The sequence below is a fragment of the Cyanistes caeruleus genome, chromosome 5, assembly GCF_971803275.1.
Source record: "Cyanistes caeruleus chromosome 5, bCyaCae1.hap1.1, whole genome shotgun sequence".
In the NCBI taxonomy this organism is placed as follows: Eukaryota; Metazoa; Chordata; class Aves; order Passeriformes; family Paridae; genus Cyanistes; species Cyanistes caeruleus.
In genome coordinates this window covers 32,662,834-32,682,453 of record NC_141705.1, presented here as the reverse complement: position 1 = coordinate 32,682,453, position 19,620 = coordinate 32,662,834, and the positions used below count along the sequence as shown (strand labels likewise).

Here is a 19,620-nt window from a genome sequence, read left to right as displayed (position 1 = left end):
ACCTTTTCCTATATTTCTCCCTCACAGAGACTTTCAGTGTTTCAGATGTTTTAGGGTTTTTTTCCCCAGCTGAAGTAATTTTCTTCTCTCTTTTATAAGGGTAGAGAAGAGTGGTTATGGAGGCTTGCAGTGAAGCAAGGCAGCCTTGAGGGCAATTACCTGTGTAATTGCCTGGAGCAAGACCCAACCAGTCCAACTAACTCCTCATTCATGCTGGAAGACTAACACAGCTGAATGCAATACTTTCTTCAGACACGGCTGATGAAAGAAACAACCTCACTATCACACTTTAGACACATTAATCTCATGTACCATTTTGGTTAGAACTGTTTGACCTTAATTTGCCCACAACCTAAGAAAAAAGGGGGGAAAGTCAGTGAGACTTAATGACTCTTTCCCTCCCTGTCCCCTTTTCCACCTGAGGATTGGCTGTGAATATCTTTGGTATTTACCTTCAGGTGACTAATTTACATCTTAAATAGACCACATCAAACTGAAATCTGGAGTCAATTTATGGTGATGCAAGATAGAAACCAAATAGTAACTGCCTGAGCTTACAGGATCATAATCCCAGGAATATTCTGTTACATGTGTGTTCAGCAAACCATGGGGGGAGTGTGTGTGTTAGTTGATAAACGATGATCCCCATTAAAGTGCCCACCTACCATAAGTGTATTTGACTAGATTGCTGTCTGCTTTGATGGTCCAGACAATTCCCCTAATGAAGGCTATGCCTACTAAATGGATCAAGACCCCATCAGCTCTAGACCCTGGTATCAATCCCTTCCTACCTTTGTTTTCAGCAACAGTCTCATGGTGATTCCCATCATAGTAACTTGGAAGTTCTAATGAACACAATACAGAAGTAAGTACATAGTTATGTATAAGGCAAGAAGTTAGCTCTATATTTTCTTTTTAATTCAGAGGTAGCTGATGTATGTGACATCATTTTTATTAACTTCTTGTTTAAAATGCCTTAGAGGAGAGATATAAGAGGAGAGCTAGCTCACACAACTGGGGTTGTTTTTCTCCTTATACTTTGAAAGTGGCAGATAAAGGGATTTGAGGATCTTGATTACTACAACAAACAAAAATATTAAGGAAGGGTGCTTTATACATTTGTCTGTATTGGGTTTGTGTGACAAGGCTTTGGTAGTTGGAGGGTGGCTACAGAAGCTCACAGAGCTTCTGTGAGAAGCTTCCAGCTTCCCCTATGTCCAATGGAACCAGTGCCAGGCAAGTCCAAGACAGACCTACCACTGGCCAAGGCTGAGCCTATGAACAATGGTAGCAGTGCCTCTGGGATAACAGAACTAAGAAGGGGGAAAAAAAACCCAAAATGGCAAATTGAAGCCAGAGAGAAGAGAGAGATATGAGTAAGCAATAGCTCTGCAGACACCAAGGTCAGTGCAGAAGGACAGAGAAGAGGTGCTACAGGTACCAAAACTGAGATTGTCCTTTAGTCTATGGTTAAGGCCATGGTGAGGCAGCTATGCCCCTGCAGAACATGGATATCCATGGTGTAGCAGGTATCCACCTGCAGCCTGTAGATGACTCCTGCTGGAACAGGGAAATAGCCAAAGGAGGCTGTAACCCTGTGGGAAGCTCATGTTGGAGCAGGTTTTCTGCCTGGATTCATGGAGGACTCATGGCCCCATGGAGGACTCACTGGAGCCATCTGCTCCTGAAATAGTGCACCCCACGGAGCATGTCCACACTGGAGCAGTTGTGAAGAACTGCAGCCCGTGGGAAGGACTCACACTGGAGAAGTTCACAGAGACTGTCTACTGTGGGAGGGAGCCCATGCTGGGGCAGGGAAGAGTGTGAGGAGTCCTTCCCCTGAGGAGGAAGGAGCAACAGAGACAGGGTGTGATGAACTGATCACAGCCCCCATGTCCCTGCACCACAGGCAGGGAGGAGGTGGAGAATTCAGGAGCAAAGTAAAGCCTGGAAAGAAGGGAGAGGTGGAGAGAGTTGGTTTTAAGATTTGCTTTTCTTTCTCATTATCCTACTGGTTTTCCCAAGTCGAGTCTGTTTTGCTCATGATGGTGAGCAATCTGTCCCTGTTCTTATCTCAACCCATGAACCTTTTGTTCTGTTTTCTCTCCCCTGTCCAGCTGGGAAGGGAGGTGACAGAATGGCTTTAGTGGGCACCTGGTGTCCAGCCAGGTAACCCACCATGGTACTCTAGGAATATAAGGGGGATTCTTTGTCAGGAAACTGTATTTCTTTATGGGAAGTTTCCCACTATTGCTATCTCTCTGATAACATCATCATAATAACATCTACTTCACTGAGGTTCCCATCCATAGTTTTCAACAGAAATAGGATTCAGGAAGGCAAATTTAAGAAATTAATCTACACCCTTGGCTGCAGAAACACAACCTGGAACACTATCCCACTTCAGGAGCCTGCATTAAAATGTGCTGGCAGTAGGACAGAAAGCAAATGTTCACATCAGTGCAGGCAAATTCTTCAGTTTAGAATAAAATTACAACAGAAGGAGCAGTCTTTTGAATACTGTGCTGTTCTCATTTAAAAGCAGAGAGAAAGGTAAAATTTTAGTGCATTATTGAGGGAGCATGTAGACCCAGCTTTCCTGTGACACAGACTACACTGATCACCCACATCCAGCTCCTAGCAAGCAATTCATCTCTCTCACAAACTAGCTTTTAAATGGGAGGTGCCTGCTTCTTCTGAAGTTATTGGATTGTATTCTGACAATAAAGTTAAATGACACAAGAAGCATCTAGAATACTTCCACACAAAATCAACGTGCACTACTTTATATTTTTCTTTCTCCCTCATAACTTGCATACTCACACACTGGTCTATGAAAGTTTGTGTTCAGTAAGAACACAATTTCAAAAATCTACTGCTGCCTCAAGGAAAATACTGAAATATATTCTAAGACAGAAGTAATTCTATTTATCAATCATTTTCCTTCCTTACCTCTTTGCTATTTAGAATATTTGCATGAAAATGGGATATTTATTTCCCAAGAGTTCATCAGCTGCTCCTGATATAATTTCCATGGATACCATTTCCATTGTATGTAATGTTGCAAGCACACAGCAAAAGGATATGGGATAAGGAAGAGAAAAAATCAACTGCTTTATTCTTTGACTATGCTTTTGAGTAACTCCATAAATAAACCCTAAAAGCTTATCTAATCAACTCATCACCCACACAAATAACCCACTCAGTCCCTCTTCCTTCCTAGCCCTCTTGGCACAAAAATATCCCCACGTATTTAAATGTGTTCGGCCTTTCAAATACTATCTGCTACTCAATGAGAACAAAACTCAGGAATTTAGAAGGTGACAGAGGAAAAAAAGTTTTTAATTTGCATTTTTTAAGCTAAATTTTAAAACTTGCTAATTTAGAATTTTAAATGCTAGATTTCTCCATTTAGAAGTCTTGGTAAGGTATTACTTTCAGTAAAATGACTAGTAACAAAGAATTATTGTTACAATAAAAATCTCTCAGAAAGTACAAAAGGAAACAGCAAGTTTCAAAATGTATTTGCTTCATCAGTAGGTTCAGCTATTTAACACAATGTACCTGAACAACTACAGAAGACTGAGTTTCTTCACTGTCTGATGAGGATTTTGATACCTGGGTCTTTTAAAAAATCATTTGAAGACTATGCTATCTTTTGTTTAAAGCTGCTTCTTATAACAGGCTTTGGATGAACAAGTTTTCTCATTTTGTAACAATACAAAAAATATTTTTCGTTTAAGCTTGGTCAGACTATGACCCTGGGATTTCAATTTAGCTCAGAAAAGAAATGTCCAGAAGCAAATGGCAGAGTAGGCAGGAAGAACTGTAGTCTCTATTTATCTAGGGAACCCTGATGTTACCCACAAGCAAGACCTTGCAGTATTTTGATATAGTGGTACTGTGTGTGACCCATACAGATGCAGGAAGAGATTCATAACTATAAAGCCTTCACTGTTTTCTGTAATCCCTCTTTCCAATATCTCAAAGAAAAGGAGACATTTCACAGGGAAGGAAACACATCCACAATGAGATCAAGAAACCTGGCCAGAGTCAAAGACAGGGTTGGAAGCAGAGAGGGGTCCCACCAGAGAACACTAATCACAGAGGCATAGGCCTGGTCTGAGGGTGGTGAGGGCACGGCAACCAGGAGCACCAGGAGTGTCTCAATGTGTTTGTCCAAGCCCCAGTAACATCTCACCCAGCATCTCTCAAGCCACTCCTTAGTTACACTTTGCAAAGAGAATCAAACTTCTGTCAGCAGCTAGAAGTCACTGACTGTCATAGTAGAGACGGACAATGACATCTGTTCTTCTTCTATCATAGCCCCATCTTTATTGCACACAGCATATATTTACATGGTTATCAGAAGGCACTGTGTTTAATTCCAATTGGTTAGGAACTCAGTTCACTGGTTGGTAATGGTGAGTGTATGTGTCAATCAAAACTTTTCTCTCTAACAATGTTTACATACATTTTCTACTGATTCCCATTGAACAGATCCCTTGTTATTACAGGTGCACTTGTTTTTCTCCCAAGAATGGTTTGTTACATTAATAAACTTTTCATTCTCAAGATGTTTTTTCATGGGAATTTACACTCTAGCTGCTAGCTATACTTAACCAAAGTAACAAGGCCTGAACTATGATTTTACAAGGCCTTTAATTTGTAAGGTAATTTTTACCTATATGTGACCCCTCAGAGTTCCCACTAATTTTGGTTTTGATTATCCCAGGCTCAGGCAGCATGCTGAGGGCAACCACAACCAGCCTGTTGTAGCTTGCAGTCTCCTGCCCAGCAAGACCATGAGCAGACGATGCACTAGCAGAGGGAGAGCTTTCTGCCCTCTGCCACAGAAGGTTCACAGCAAATACCAGGCTGGGGCAGCACAGGTTGGCTGCTGCTCAGCCCACGGGGCAGGCATTGTCCTGCAATTTTGTAGTCTCCTCCCAGAAGATGAAAGTCAAGGTGTGCATGCCCTGCAATTCATAGGGACAAGGCTCCAAGTATGCAATTTCTGTTCACTCTACTTCCAGTGGTCTTAACATTATCTCTGAGTTAGAGATAAACTTTTTTTTTTAACTTTGCTCATCTGTCAAGTCTCATTGCCTGACATCAAGGAGATCAATCTGCCTTCCTTAAACACAACTCCTGGCTCTTTCGAGAGGCTTCCCTTTTTAGATGTTGGCCTCCTAAGTTCCTCTCCACAGCCTGTCTCCCCTGCTGCATCCTTCAACAGATTTTCTCAAATCAGAACAGACAACCCATGTAGGCTGACATGCTTTTTGCAGTGCTCACTGCTCACATCTGAATGTTACTGCCCAATCTGCAGGCATTCCTGGGCAGCACAGCAGAGGAGAGCGGGGACCAGAGGTGTCTGCTACATGTGTAGAGGCATGCACACTGGAAAGGACTCTTTTTCTGCAGTCAGTAAAAATGACATGGGTGAGGAAATTCCTAAGGATTACTGCCAGAGAGTTTTAAGTACCAGGACCAGAAGTTGTCTGTGAGATAAAAAAAATAAAATAAAAGAAAACCAAGAAGAGACAGGAAAAGTCCCTGCAGATGTTATCAGAATCTGGCCTCTCTCCCTTTTGGAGGTTTTTCTTTTGAAAGAAAACACATTTGGGTGTGTGAATGCATGACCTGCTCTCCCTTGAATGCCAAATTTTCAGAAACATCATTCATCTTACTCAATATTCCTCCTCTGCCTGAGGTGAAGTCAGTCAGCTCTGCACGCCTGATACCTGTGGTTTTGCCTTAACCTTAAAAAGAGGTTGAAATAAAACAAAAGTGAAGCTCCAATTCCACACAGGTATTTCAACTTTATGGGAAGTTACCCATTAGAGAAAACTGTCACCTGAAACAGTTCTCCTTTTCTTTTCCCCAGTCCATCCCCAACCCCGCTGGGGATATGTGAAGGAATACCTTAGTTACTTCAGTCTAAGCTAAAAGTACATTTAAAATCAATCCAGGTAATGTGTAGCCCCACTTGAGGGCAGAATCTCAAATCGGAATATTTATTACTGAGCTGTAAAGCTCTGTTTTCTCAGACTTTGTCAGAAAGGAGATATTTGAATGCCAACAGGGACATCAGGCTCCATCTCTTTATAGACCTTGGGTCAGGAAGGGATGTAAGTACATCATCAGCTTTAGCCCCGCTGACTTAAAGGATAGTTAAGCACATATTTTTTTCTGTCATGAACAGGAAATATGTAGTACTATATTCATCTTAGCTGCAAGGGGAATATGCAAACTCACACAAGCTACCTAGCTCACAGCAAAGGGTAGGTGCAGCTTTTCTTACACTCTAAGCTATCATTAACAGAAAAGGAACTGGCCAGAAGTGAACAGTGGGATCAACCTATTGAGATTTTTGTTCAACCCAAATGTATGAAAGTACTGTTTTATTATGCCACACAGCAAGAACCATGCCAGACACATTTCCTGGTGGAAAAGGACCTGAAGATACTGGATGACATCTCGCTGAACATGAGCCAGCAGTGTGCATGGGGGGCCAAGAAAGCCAGGGGCATTCTGGTTTGTATCAGGAATGGCATGGCCAGCAGGACCAGGGCAGTGATTGTCCCTCTGTACTTGGCACTGGTGAGGCCACATCTCAAGTTCTGTCTTCAGTTTTGGGCCCCTCACTGCTAAACATTGAATATGAAAGACATTGAGGTGCTGGAGTGTGTGCAGAGGACAATGAAGTTCATAAAGGGTCTGGAGCTCAAGTTTTATGAGAAGTGGCTGAGGGATCTGGGGGTGTTTCGTGTGGAGAAAAGGAGGCTCAGGGGAGAACTTCTGGCTCTTTACAACTTTGAAAGGAGATTGTAGCCAGGTAGTGTTTTGTCTCTTCTCCCAGGTCACAGGTGACAGAACAAGAGGAAATGGCCTCAAGCTGTGCCAGGAAAACTACATATTAGGGGGAAAAAAACTACAGAAAGTATGTAAAGCATTGGAACATGCTGCCCATGGAAGTGGTGGAGTCACCCTCTCTAGAAGTGTTCAGACAATGTGTGGATATGGCACTTGAGGACATGGTTTAATGGTGAACATAATGGTGGTAGTTCTAGGCTGATGGTTGGACTTCATCATCTTAAAGACCTTTTCCAGCTTTAATGATTCTATGGTTCTATGATCATATGATCAGTGACCTCTCTCTAGGCTTGTCAGTCCTAGGAACCCAAGGGCCCAGACTCAGGCAGATGTATCCTGCTGGGGAGTGACCTGGCTCATCTGTGCCCCCACAGGAGCATTTCCAACAGGAAAATGAGCCAGCATGAACAATGAGGGGAAGAGCAGTAGGGACATCCTATTTCTAGAGCCATCCTACCTGAACCATGGTGTTGCCCTAGAAAGGAGAAGTGTCCCTCAGATGGAAGTGTTTAACATGGCTCCCACTCTTCTCTGTACAACATGACCCTGTGGAGTCAGCTGTAGTGCTGCAAGACCCCATATTTCAAGGAAGGGCAAAGGAAGGAGCAGAGAACTACAGCCCTGCCAGGTGAAGAATGACCCAAGCTGACCCATGGTGATGCCACTTCTGCCACAATTCCCTCTTGCCCACATCTCTGTAGAAATCCCTGAAGGGAAAAAAGGCTCTGGAAGAGATGACAGGGTTGGCAGGAAGAGACAATGAGAGGGTGTAAGAGGAGGAGGAGGCAGTAGTCAAAGCATATACCTGGAAGTCACCAGGGACCACTGCACTGTGAAATCTACTGGTCAGTTTTATTTGCAGGGTAGAGATGTGGCTCACAGTGGGATACAGTCACCCTCCTTTGCAGTCCCTGAAGTCAATATGGAACTCCCTGGAAGAGAGGCTGTAGTCCAACTGCATCCAGCCTAGACAGGAATTTCAGTCAACTCCCACAAACCAACCACACATGTGCTCTGCAGTGACCTCTTGGTGACCAGGCACACCAGAAGCACTTACGAAGCCCGTCCAATTGAGAAGAAAATTACTCCTGTTAGCACAAGAGAAACAAGAATTTTTGGTATATATATTCCCTAGCCACTTTGAACACTCCTTCAGTCTCGAACATGGTTGTCTGATAGACTCTCCACCCTCCCTGTTACTCCACTTCTTTTTCACCAAATCACAGGGAGGTTCTTTCCCCCTACTGTGTTTTCAGACGAGCTTCTTTTGGCCTTGCAGAGCCCAACAGGTGACAGACCTCTTGTGCAACCACACACTTCCTTTTGTCTCTTCCTTTCATCCCCAGACTTCAACATCCCATCACAAATTTATTTTGCTGTCTAGAACTTCCTAGTCTCCCTGTCCTTCCCCTCAGGGCAAGTCTCCAAGAACCGACTAACAGTGTTTCCACACCTAATTAGCTCCTAGTTTTTCTCCTCTGGAAGTTAGATAAGCAATATCGAAGTTACAAGTAGATTCACATAGACTAAGGCATGCATGATAGGGCTGTTTGTTACAGTGTGATGTCTCCAGTTGTCAAAGAAACATTTATTCTCCATGAGATTAAAAAAATATACAAAAAAACCCCCGAAAAAAACCCACCAAAAACCCCATATCCAATATAATTACATACAGTCACCCTGGAAAAAGGAGAATACATGGAAAACAAAACCTGGCATCTGAATGTGAAGCTCTTAAGCAAAACTTGTCAAGTGTTTCAAGAAATAAATATGAAAACCGTACCACAAAACACTAGATGCATTATTAGTAGTATCTTTAATAACAGGAAAAATATTAAAGTGCCATATTGTTTACAACACAAAATTAAAATTTTAATTTTAATCAGTCCTGTTTACCCAGCAACATTCTGATTAGCAGTCAGAGTTGATTGAACAGTGGAGGAAAGAAAACCCTCTCACAAGAAGATATGCCACATAAAAGACTTCTGCACGAGTCAACAAGCAGCAACAGCAGAGTTACACTGCCAGCTAAAGAATGTACCCGGGTCTCTGGCAATCCAAGACACAACTTTATGCCTCTGAAGCAGTGATCTGAATATATTCCGTTTCCTCTCCTCTGGTGCAGGGAGCCTTCCTAAATATTTGCATGGCAGAATTGAAGTACACATTAGCTTGAAACAATGAAGGAGCAGGAAGGTACAGAACTGAGTAAGAAATCCCAGGAAACCGTAGGCAATTGCTTCTTTATTATGCATATTTTGCTGCTGGAGCACATAATGCTCATTCTCTTCAGGGCAGGGTTTTTTAAAAGCACAGTAAATAATGTCAACAACTAAAAATCCAGCATATGGAGCTTTTTTTTCCTCTTTCTTTTGCCTCATATTTACCGGGGGGAGTGCCCTGGCAGAGGCAAGATTTTCCAGCACAAATCTAAAAGCATACAAGAGGGAAGTAGCAGTTTGCCATTCCAATCCCTACTCCTTAATTCCTCCTAAAAAGAAAAAAACCCAAACAGGTATATGCACAAAACAAATGACGGTAATCCACGTACCCTGTCACATACATCTCAGTTTTAAGCTTTGCCCTTCTGCTGCACAGTTCAGAGGGGGATGGTGCCCTTCTCATTCGTTACTCGGAGTGACAGGCAGCAGCTCTCCTGGCACAATTATCTGGTGGTGCCTTCCAGGCATGGAGCTGCCCAAGGCACCTTCCTCCTGGGATATTTCCTCAGCAGGGAAGGGGTTCAAAGCTCAGCCGAATCAGTGTCTTTGAAGCATTCAGACGACATAAATCCACTGCTCCTGAAGATGAGCAATGTTAGGAAGCAAGCTGCTGCAATTAAGCTCTTACTCCAGAAAAAATAAAAAAAATTTGAATGCTGCACTCTTCCATAGCTTGATTAACCACATGCTTCATTAAAGCTTCCACTGCTGCTTAACTGAGCTGTAAATGCCAGGAAGGCAGTGGGTTTTTTTGAATGAGACAGTTCATTCATTTTTTCATTTTTTTCCCCTCTTTCTTTCCCCCACCCCACCCCAACCATTTCCTTCTAACCAAAGAAAGTAAACAGGTGCATTAAGTGCAAAAGGAAGGGAATGTGGATTTAAAAGTTTCATGTAGGGTTTCTTAGTCAGCTCCATTCAATGCTTTTGCACTGTGCCTTTCAGTAGTTTCCAAGGCTAAGACCACGAAATAGATGCAGACTAAGCGCTTGAAATAAGTTTTATCCCTCTGTTCGCAAATCAGAGTTTTACATTAGATAAACCTGGATTTTAAAGGGAAGGGAGATAACTCTGCTAAAAGAAGCTAGAGTGGTGCAAACCCTTTGAGCCATCACCACTGAAGAGATAGAGTTGGTACTTTACACTTTCAGCCCTCTATTTTATAAATCCTTTTCTTACCTGCAACTGAGAAGAAACAGCTGCAAAAAAATGGCCTTTCAGCTGTGGTCACTTCTGTACTTCATTCTTAAGTGCTCCCAGAGCAGCAGCAACCCAAACCAACCCTGCTGGATTACTAAAGCACTGCTGCCTGCTCCTTTATGAGTCTCATGCTGCTCCACAGCCGTTTCCTGGCTCCCTAAAGCCCACCTGCTCCCCACAGCCCCAGCTGCAGCTCATAAACTTATCCCAGGCACCAGGTGAGAATTAGCCCCAGCCCCCGGCAATTGCTGCTTCAGGGCATCAGGTGAGGCCTCTGTGCTTGTCCCACCTCACTCATAAAGGTTCCTATGACCCAGCTTCAGAGAGAAAAGCCAAAGGTGGCAAGCAAGAATTTTCATTCATTTTGCTTGTTGGCAACAGCTTAAAATCCCTGCAAGATTCATTCTGTTTGCTGATGAACTACTGCAGCTTCTGCAGTTATGTACATAGAGCTTTCAGGCTGAGCTATTGCCAGTGTTATCACAGGCTATTTGAGAAATCAGAACAACTGTACTGGTCATAGCACACTTTGTAATCTTTGTGAAAATATTCCCAATATACAAAGCAATAAAACGCAGTCAGTGATCAAAGCTTCAAAGATGCAGATTATGCTTTTACTCAGTATGCCAGCCTGTGAAACCACCCTTTCTTAAATGAAATTTATGTAAATAAGACTGCCTGTTCCTTGGGTTTTCCAACAAGGGAATGATCTAATGTTTTGTAAGGAAAACCTAGATGCTGGCAGGATTTAGATTTAACTGTGAAGACAGCATTATATTGAACTGGATGGGACCTCAGCATTTTGTTGAATGTGACTGCTTCTTCTACTTAATGGTACCAAGGTAACTACCGAAGGGTTCCCCAGAGTCTCCTTTCAGGTTGCTGTACCATGTTTTTCAAGCAATCTCTACTGAGTCCTGAGCCTACAGTCAGCTCCCCTTCCCTGGCAGGCTGGGGGGTGGTTACCGTGGGAGTGGTGCTGGCAGCCACAGAAGGACCTGTGCAGTTTCACCTGGGTGAACCACCAGGCTCAAAGGGCCAATGGTTCAAAATCCAGCTGGAGTAGCAGCTGGAGGAATGAGCTGACAGAAACTTGATGAAGTCCTGCACCAGGAACTGAACAAGTCCCAGCTGGCTGAGTGCCCAGTGGATGGAAGGCAGCTTGAAAGAACAGGGTCCACCTGGATCCCTGCATCCACTGAGTGGGTCCTGTTGTAGTGCCTATTATCACAGAGGAGGAGAGTCAGTGAGCATCAAGAATTAGAATGGCTGACCAAAAAGGCTGCAGAATCTCTGTTTTTGTAGATACTCACCTGGACAAGGCCTGAGCAACTGGATCTAACCTGTAAGTCAATGGTGCTAAATACCCTCAAGAAATCCTTCCACTCCAAATGGTTCTATTAATCTCGAACTTGAGCTTCAGCAGCAGAAATAGTTTATTATATTGAGAGGTTTTCTTTGTTTCTTCTATTAAGTGCTCTTTGTTTTGATGTCAAAACACTATCTCCCAAACCATTAAAACAAAACCAAAAAAACCTGAGAAATGTAGAGAGCTCTGGACATGTACAAAGTAAGGATCAAAACTTCAAGATTTTCTCTAAAACATTACCCTCAAACTAAGCACACAGTGTCTCAAGACTTGTATATGCTTCTTCCCTTTCCATAAAGCTGCCCTGGAAATTCGAGTCCACTTAATGGCCTGAGTCCACTGACCATCACTCTGATATCTTGTATCTGGTATCTTGTATGTGTGCTTCTATCAGATCAAAACCTGATCAGGAAAACTTTAAAATCCTATCTTTTTCTCTAGTACTGCATTTTGTTACACAACCAGAGAAAAAAAGGGGGGGGAAAAATAAGTTTACAAAAGAAAAAGTACTTTCCCAAAAACATCTGGACATTGGTTCAAAAAACTTCCAAGTTTTTAAGCACATTATATATTCACAGTATCCAAGGTCTAACATGAAACACAGTAACTTGAATCACAATGCATATGCATTTTAATCTGAACTTAGATTAGCAGTTTTATATGAAAAAAATAGCAATTTTGCTGCAAAACCCCAAAATTCTGCTTCTTCTCTCCCCTGTCCTATTGTCAGACCCATATAAGTCAAAATACTTCTACTTACTAATTCAGACCAAAGAAAAGGATGTGCAGAAACTGGCTTAGTGACATTTTATTAAAGTAATTTTTCAGGTTTCATGCTCCCCCCCACACACATATGTGCAAATTTCTTCTTCTGGCACTGAGCCACAGACCAATTTTGACGTGGAAAACAGCTGTAGGAAAAAGAAACTCAGAAATTATCTTATAAATGGATACACAATACATTACAGTGATCCCTTTAGTAGTCAAATGGTTCATGAACATTATGCTTTATGTAATATCACAAATGCACAAAATATGCTTTCCATATGATTGCAAAAACAGCAGCGCTCTGGAGCCAAGTGCATGACTTAATATTATAATAATGAGTCTACTTCAGTGTAGTGGATTTTAATAAGACTTTAATAATACTGGTATGAAGCCAAATTACATAATGTCCCAAAATATGAAACAAAGCTTTTGCAGAGAAAATAAAAGCTCATTGAAGTATAACCACATTAAAAAAAACAAAAACAAAACCAAAAACAACAAAACAAACAACTACCAATGTTATCTAAACAAAGCCATTAGGCATATTTAATTTTTAAAAATCAAATTAGAGAAAAGGAACTCAAATCTATTCCCAGATCTCAAGATAAAATTAAAGAGGATATTATTTTAGGCAACATTTATGAAAATGGAGGTACTATGTCAGCACTGGGAAACAAGCTAATATCATAATTACATCTTTTGGCACAGATATGGATATGGGTTGAATATCTCGAATTTCTCTCAAAGGACAAAAAATGATTCAGTTACCTTACAGGCAGAGTTTAAGACTAAGCTATGTTGGATTACCTAGGAACAGCTTAGACCAATAAAATTATTTTCTTTTACACATGAGAACAAACTCAGTTGTGCAAGTCCCAGAGGTAAAGCCCTGAACTATTTCCTCCCTCAATCCCCTTCAATTCTGGAGTCTTGGGGAAAGCAAGGATTTGAAAGCACCTCTAAAGCTCACTCAGGCACGGACAATTCTCAGAACAGCTTCCTCTCTTAACCCTGCCCAAATATGACAATGTCAGACAGTAATTAAAAGAAAAATCGGCATTTCATTTGTTGGATAACACGCAGAATGCCACACATTCCTAAAGCTGTAAAATCTTTTCAATATTAGTGTTATGCTAGTTGGAAGATTAGCATTTGCATGGATTTTTTTGTTCTTTATTAGGATCAACTGTTAAGATCCACATATCCAACAGAGATCAACATACATTAGCATATTCCACTGTACTACTGGTTACAAGCAGTACTGTTAAACTGAGGCTAAATCTGTGCTGACAGCCCATCAGAGCATGTGGTGATGAATACAGGAAGAATCAGAACAGTTTTCTTTACTTATATTGTTTCATCTATGTGTCTCCACTTTTTAAGCAGTTTTGATAAAGGCATAAAAATTTTTAAGTAGATTTAGATTCCACATGACAAGATGAAGTGAGCAGGACATTTTATGCCTTGGATTTCTTGTAAGTCTACTTCAGCTACAGAAACCATTAAAAAGTTGCAAGTTACTTGGAGATGAAAGGCATTAGCAGCTTTTTAGAAAAGGATAATCACACTCTTCTAAAGACTTAATGAGACATAATTCACAGAAGCTTTTGACTTGGTCTGCTGTTAATTGAATCAAAGTCAATGATGATCTTGTTACACTTTGGCTTGAATTCCCTAAAAAAAAGAAAAATACAGATATTAGTGAGTAGTTAAAACATTTTGCTTGCTTTAGTTTCAGCTAAATTTTTGAAGGAATAAAAAATACTAAAAAAAAACATCCTTAGATTCTCATAGTTTTCTTCTCTATGGGAGCCAATTATAGTGCACCACACTGAGAGAAACCTGGACAAGAAAGACTAAGACAAAAGACACATGGGGTGGGTTACCCTGTACATTCTTCAGCTATTGGAATTTATAAATTACCCAGGAGTCAAAGGACTTTTAACAACTTAGCTGCAGGTGGTGGCATCATGTTACCAGGTCTGCGATTTTTGTTCATATATTTTTAATATATATTTAAAGATCTAGGTACAGATATAGGTATCCAGAAAAAATATTTAAATCTTCTGTATATGTATGCATATAAAAAAGATATTGGAGTACGTTTTGATAATATTGATATTTTGATCAATTTTTCCCTGCCAAGCTTTAGAAAAACACTTTCAAGCTTTGAGTCAGCATAATAAAATATTTTTTGTAGAAGGGGAATAGATCACATTATGCCATACTGGGTGAAAACCAAACTAGTTAGGAGGGAATTACTTAAAAATGGTAATGTTAGAACTCTAAAATTAATACTGCCACAAAATGTTTCCTTTTATTATCATTACAGCATCTGCTAGAGCAATTAGCAAGGAAGGTATACAGGGACTGAGCATATATTTTCCAGCCTACCAGTAAACAAAAGATTATGCAAATAGTGTGGATTTAGTGCCTAATTAAGTTCTGCCGTTCAGTTCAAGAGATTCATTAAGTACCACCTACATCCTCAGCAATCGATACAAGGATAAGTAACAGTCAACGCAGGAAAGCACATGCTGCTGACCACAAAAACTCTGAATGTTTTGTTCTGAATAGCAATCTGAAATGCAAGAAACATTTTTCACCCTGGAGAAGTTACAAGATTTGACTTGCAAGAGAATGATTTATGCTTCTTAGTCAAATAGTCTTAGTAGACAGGAAATACACTGAAGGACTAAAACTGAATTTCAAGTACTGCTGTGTTTTTCCATGGATGTTTCTTAGCCCAGTAGGTATCTTTCATCCTAAAATTTTATCTGTCAGAATTGTTATGTTTGCAAATTTTTCGAAGTCTTTATATTAATACTTGTTATAAATGCAACGGCAAATTAAAGATTAACAAAGATTAATTTATTATAAATTAATAAAGCAACAAACAGTGAGGAAAAAAACCACAATAAATGGACAGCGCAGCGCTGGGTGGACAGGGTCTATACGCAAGGTATAGGTGTTCCCAAATCCACGTCTGAGGGTCCCATGGCCTGGGTTTTTATAGGGATTTTATGTCCCCAGGCTAGAATTCCAACCAGTTTCCATTCACCAAATGTCCCTGATTGTCGGGTGAATGGATTTCCTGGCCTAGAACATTGAGTCAGTAAGTATCCGGGCAGAGTCTCCTCAAATGTAAAGTGAGTCTGTATGTATTTTAACATATTTCATCACAGCGGGATTGAGAGATCCGGGCTGGTGCCGATGGATATCTCAGAGGAGTAGTCTCTTCTTTGTCTTTCTTGATTGAGTTTCTGTAGTATGGGTTTGGCAGGTGTGGTGTTCGATTCTGGCAACGACCATCTTCCTGGGGCTCGTCCCCTTTTGTCTTGCTTGATGGTCTCCGGCCGAAATCGGCCGGGCGTTGCCTTTCTCTGGAGGTAGACTTTTAGGCTGGTTCTTTTGTTTCTGTGATGGCCTGTGTCCTGTCTTTTCCTCCGAGTTGATGAGTCTGCTGAAACCTGTTATCTGGGGGGGTTCTTTTGCAATTCGTGGTTTTTGGAAAAGGAATTCTATCTCGACCGGGAGGAGAATTCCTTATTCCATACTTACATTTAGTTATAATTATACATACTTTATTTAAACTTCTTATTCCGAATTTTTATTTACCCAATTCTTTATTACAGTCCCCCCACCTAATAATTTGAACACATTAAAAATTCGTGTTTTCATACTTTTTCAGAGGAATATCAGGTTAAATAATGTCGTTTTCCCCTTGGTCTAATTCTTCTATATTTTCTGTGGACAACATATGTTTATTTTCAAATTCCCTCAATGCCTTAACCGCATTTCTATTCTCTTTTTCTTCCTCTAACTTCATGATTTTTGAAAGAAGGGTAGTGTTTCCCTGTGCCTTTTCTGGGTCTATTGGGAGAGAGGCAATCTGCATTCCTTGAACGACAGAATGTATCAGTCTGATCAGACAAGGAATCAGGCAGGGTAGGAAGATGACTCCGGCAATAGAACATCCTATAAAGAATACTAGCTTTTTCCACCATGCCCCTTGCCCAAAAATTTGATCCCACCAGGAGGCTTGGAGAATCGAATTCCACTTCTGGACGGGTACATGGGCTACTTTCTTTATTTCAGCGGCTAGACCCTTTATAGTTTCTCCGAAGTCATCTATCTCCATGCAACACTCTGACTCGTTATATCTGCCACACACTCCTCCCTCCTCAGCTAGCAAATAGTCGAGAGCGAGTCTGTTTTGGTAGACAAAAGCTCTCATCTGAGAATGTTGTTTTGCTAGGAGTTCCAGGGCTTCTGAAGTGTGATTTGAAACAACTTCTACCACAGCCTGTAACCGAATGAGCCGATTAAGGAGGTAGATTGGGGTCCTGTATCCCCAGCTGCCATCATTTGCCCATGTTGCCGGTCCATAATATTGTATGATTCTTTCGGCGGGCCATTCCTCCCCCTTCCACTGGTGGTTACCTCCGGCTATTGGTAGTTCTCGTTTCAATTCCCTCTTTTGTCGGGCTAGGGTTTCAAAGAGGGGAGCACCTAAAGACCTGCTTTCATCTTTAGGTAGTGTAAAGAAGAAAGGCCGAATTATTCCGAGTGTGCATGACCCTTTCCAATTTCTGGGCAATTCACTGTATGCTTTTTTCCCGCATATCCAGTAAATCCCATCCGGTGCCTTCCAATCTCTGTTAAGTTTTGCCGGGTCCTCCCAATATTCCCTCAGGCCAAGAAAGGCATGGAAGGGATTTGCCCCGTCCTGTTTGTTCCAACATAGACCAATTAGATCTATCCATTCGCAATTATTTTCCCGAGATTGGCTCCAATAGCCCTCGGGTGATTCCGGCTGCCAAATTTTTGTCTTTTTATCTGAATTTACCGAGAGAGTTTTTACACACGGGGTGTAACCAACTAGCTCGGTGAATTCCCTTCCTTCCCGACTGACACAAAAAGTTCCAATGATCCTCTTGTCAATTACCCACCCCTCTGGTCGCCGGGTTGTTTTGGATAATTTTAATCCTGTCCACTTAAGTAATTGTTCTGGGGTTAATCCTTCTCCCTTCCATGGCCATCTTTCGGCTGATTTCAGGCCACCACATATCCAACAGTTAGTCAATCCCAATTCGGTAGCTATTTCCTGCATCAGATCTATGAATAGATTCTGATTAGGGCTAGGTAGCTTCCAATTATCGTATTGTTTTTCTAGTTGTTCGTATTGTTCACTGAGAGAGTTTAACCTCTCCTGTTCGAGTCTTTTTTTCTTATTTTCCATTTCCTGCCTTTTTAGTTCAAGAGTTAATTGTTTTATTTTATTTTCGGGGTCTGAACCATCCTCGTCTTTTGCGAAACAGATCACCTGATCAAACTGCAGACACACTCTATCATCGTCATTTTTCAGTAAATCTAAAACTATCGGTTCATTACTGAATGACACTTTTGTTTCATGTTTCAGGTTCTTCCCTTCCCAGTACAATTTCCCCCCCATGGCACAATATTTTAAGTTTGCTTTATTGTAACACAAGGGGTTGACTCTGTGGTACGCAATGAACGTTGACTGTTTCTTTCCTCCAATCCAGACAGTTTTATTACACTGCCCGCAGACCGAGATTGGGGAAACCCCTCCTATATCTCTCTTATTTCGTAGGTGGGTCGCTTGGACCTCTTTTTCCCCTGTGTTATGGGGTTGCCTTTTTCCAGTACCTATCCCCGGGGTGGAGCACCAAATTTTTCCTTCCAGCTTACACAGGTCCATTTGGGTACCGTTTGCCCAACATTCTCCTGCGTGCAACTCCGGAGGGCAGGCAATCCATGGCTCGGTTCGCGAGACAGTTGGGCACTGCTCACACTTCCCCAGGGAGGTCGTCCCCGGAGGCGCCTCGGGGCCCGTTCTCTCGGTCCAGCACATGGCTAGGTTCAGGATCGTCAGGATTCCCCACAATCGCATCCCTCTGCCATTCCCTCCGCCCGTATAGGAACATACGGCGGGGATAACCATCTTCTCGGCAGCAAGGACTGTCTTCAGGGGCCCTTGACGTTCTGATGGCAAACCTCCTTTTAAAGGTTGCCCACCGAGATGCCTTGATCGTGCCGCTCCTGCACGGTACTTTTACGTTCCGGCGGCACTCTATTATTAGAGGTTCCGCCTTACAGTCCAAATGGCCTCGTAATCCTTTTTGAAAAAATCGGAACCACTCAGGAGAGTCGAGTTCCAAGATACCCACCCGGGTAGCAAGTGCTAGAAAAAGGTTGGTCTGTTCTAATTCCTCTTTGTAACACGCGGCACACAACCCTTTCGGTTTTTGCCCTCCCAAACAATGAGTCACCCACGTTTGTTTACAATATGCACACTTAAAATGTACAAAAGGAAAACAATAACATTCAAAATTGGTGCAACTTATCCTGTCTTCGTTGCTCATTGGTTGTTCCGCTGAAGCCTGATTTTCAAATCTCCCGGAGGGGTTACAATTTTCCACTCGGGGGAGTCGCGAACCGAAACTTTCTTCACTCGGGAAGAGTGTGTCCAGCCCTTTTCAGCTGTGCGAACCGCGGTGTCTGTAGTCAGGAGGACGAGGAATGGTCCTTCCCAGTGGGGACTGAGGGGTTGCTCTTTCCACACTTTGATCAGTACCTTGTCCCCTGGTTGAATTTGGTGGATCGGAAATCCCAACGTGCTGCTTTGAGGAATCAATCCTCTTCTCCTTAACTCCTGTAAGTTTTTATTTATAGAAATGAGATAAGGTTGGAGTTGAACATCCTCTGTTTGAGGATGTTCAACCGGCATACCATGCTTGTACGGCATTCCATACAACATTTCAAAGGGGGATAGTCCTGTTTCTGAGTTCGGCATGGTTCTTATATTCAACAATGCCAAGGGGAGACATTTGACCCAGGACATTTTTGTTTCAATTGTCAATTTGGATATTTGTGACTTCAATGTCTGATTCATTCTTTCCACTTGCCCCGAGCTCTGAGGGTGCCAAGGAGTATGATATTGCCATCTGATCCCTAACGCATCGGACAACTGTTTGATAATTTTCGAGGTGAAATGTGTACCCTGATCCGAATCAATATGGTCTACAATACCATACCTAGGAATTATTTCCTCCAGTAGAATTTTAGACACTGTTTGAGCCGTGGCCTTAGCTCTGGGAAAGGCCTCTACCCAATGTGTCAATTTATCTACTATAACCAATAAATATTTATTTCTGCCAA

The 19,620-nt window shown here is 41.9% G+C and overlaps 1 protein-coding gene and 1 long non-coding RNA gene across 12 annotated transcripts in view; both read right to left on the bottom strand.

Moving 5' to 3' along the window:
- Positions 1–8,676: 8,676 nt before the first annotated feature.
- Positions 8,677–10,478, bottom strand: LOC147653028 (uncharacterized). Its single transcript, XR_015287010.1, has 3 exons — positions 10,281–10,478; positions 9,431–9,680; positions 8,677–9,013 (listed from the first exon to the last, which is right to left on the bottom strand). It is a non-coding gene; the product is annotated as an uncharacterized LOC147653028 (long non-coding RNA).
- Positions 10,479–12,792: 2,314 nt separating this feature from the next.
- Positions 12,793–19,620, bottom strand: part of DCTD (dCMP deaminase) — a 67,921-nt gene continuing 61,093 nt past the window's right edge. For all 11 annotated transcript variants that reach the window (XM_086889886.1, XM_086889888.1, XM_086889889.1 and 8 more), the window contains one exon: positions 12,793–14,112. In XM_086889886.1, the coding sequence (XP_086746012.1) occupies positions 14,034–14,112 (79 nt within the window). In that variant the 3' untranslated portion in view covers positions 12,793–14,033. The remainder of the gene's footprint in view (positions 14,113–19,620) is intronic.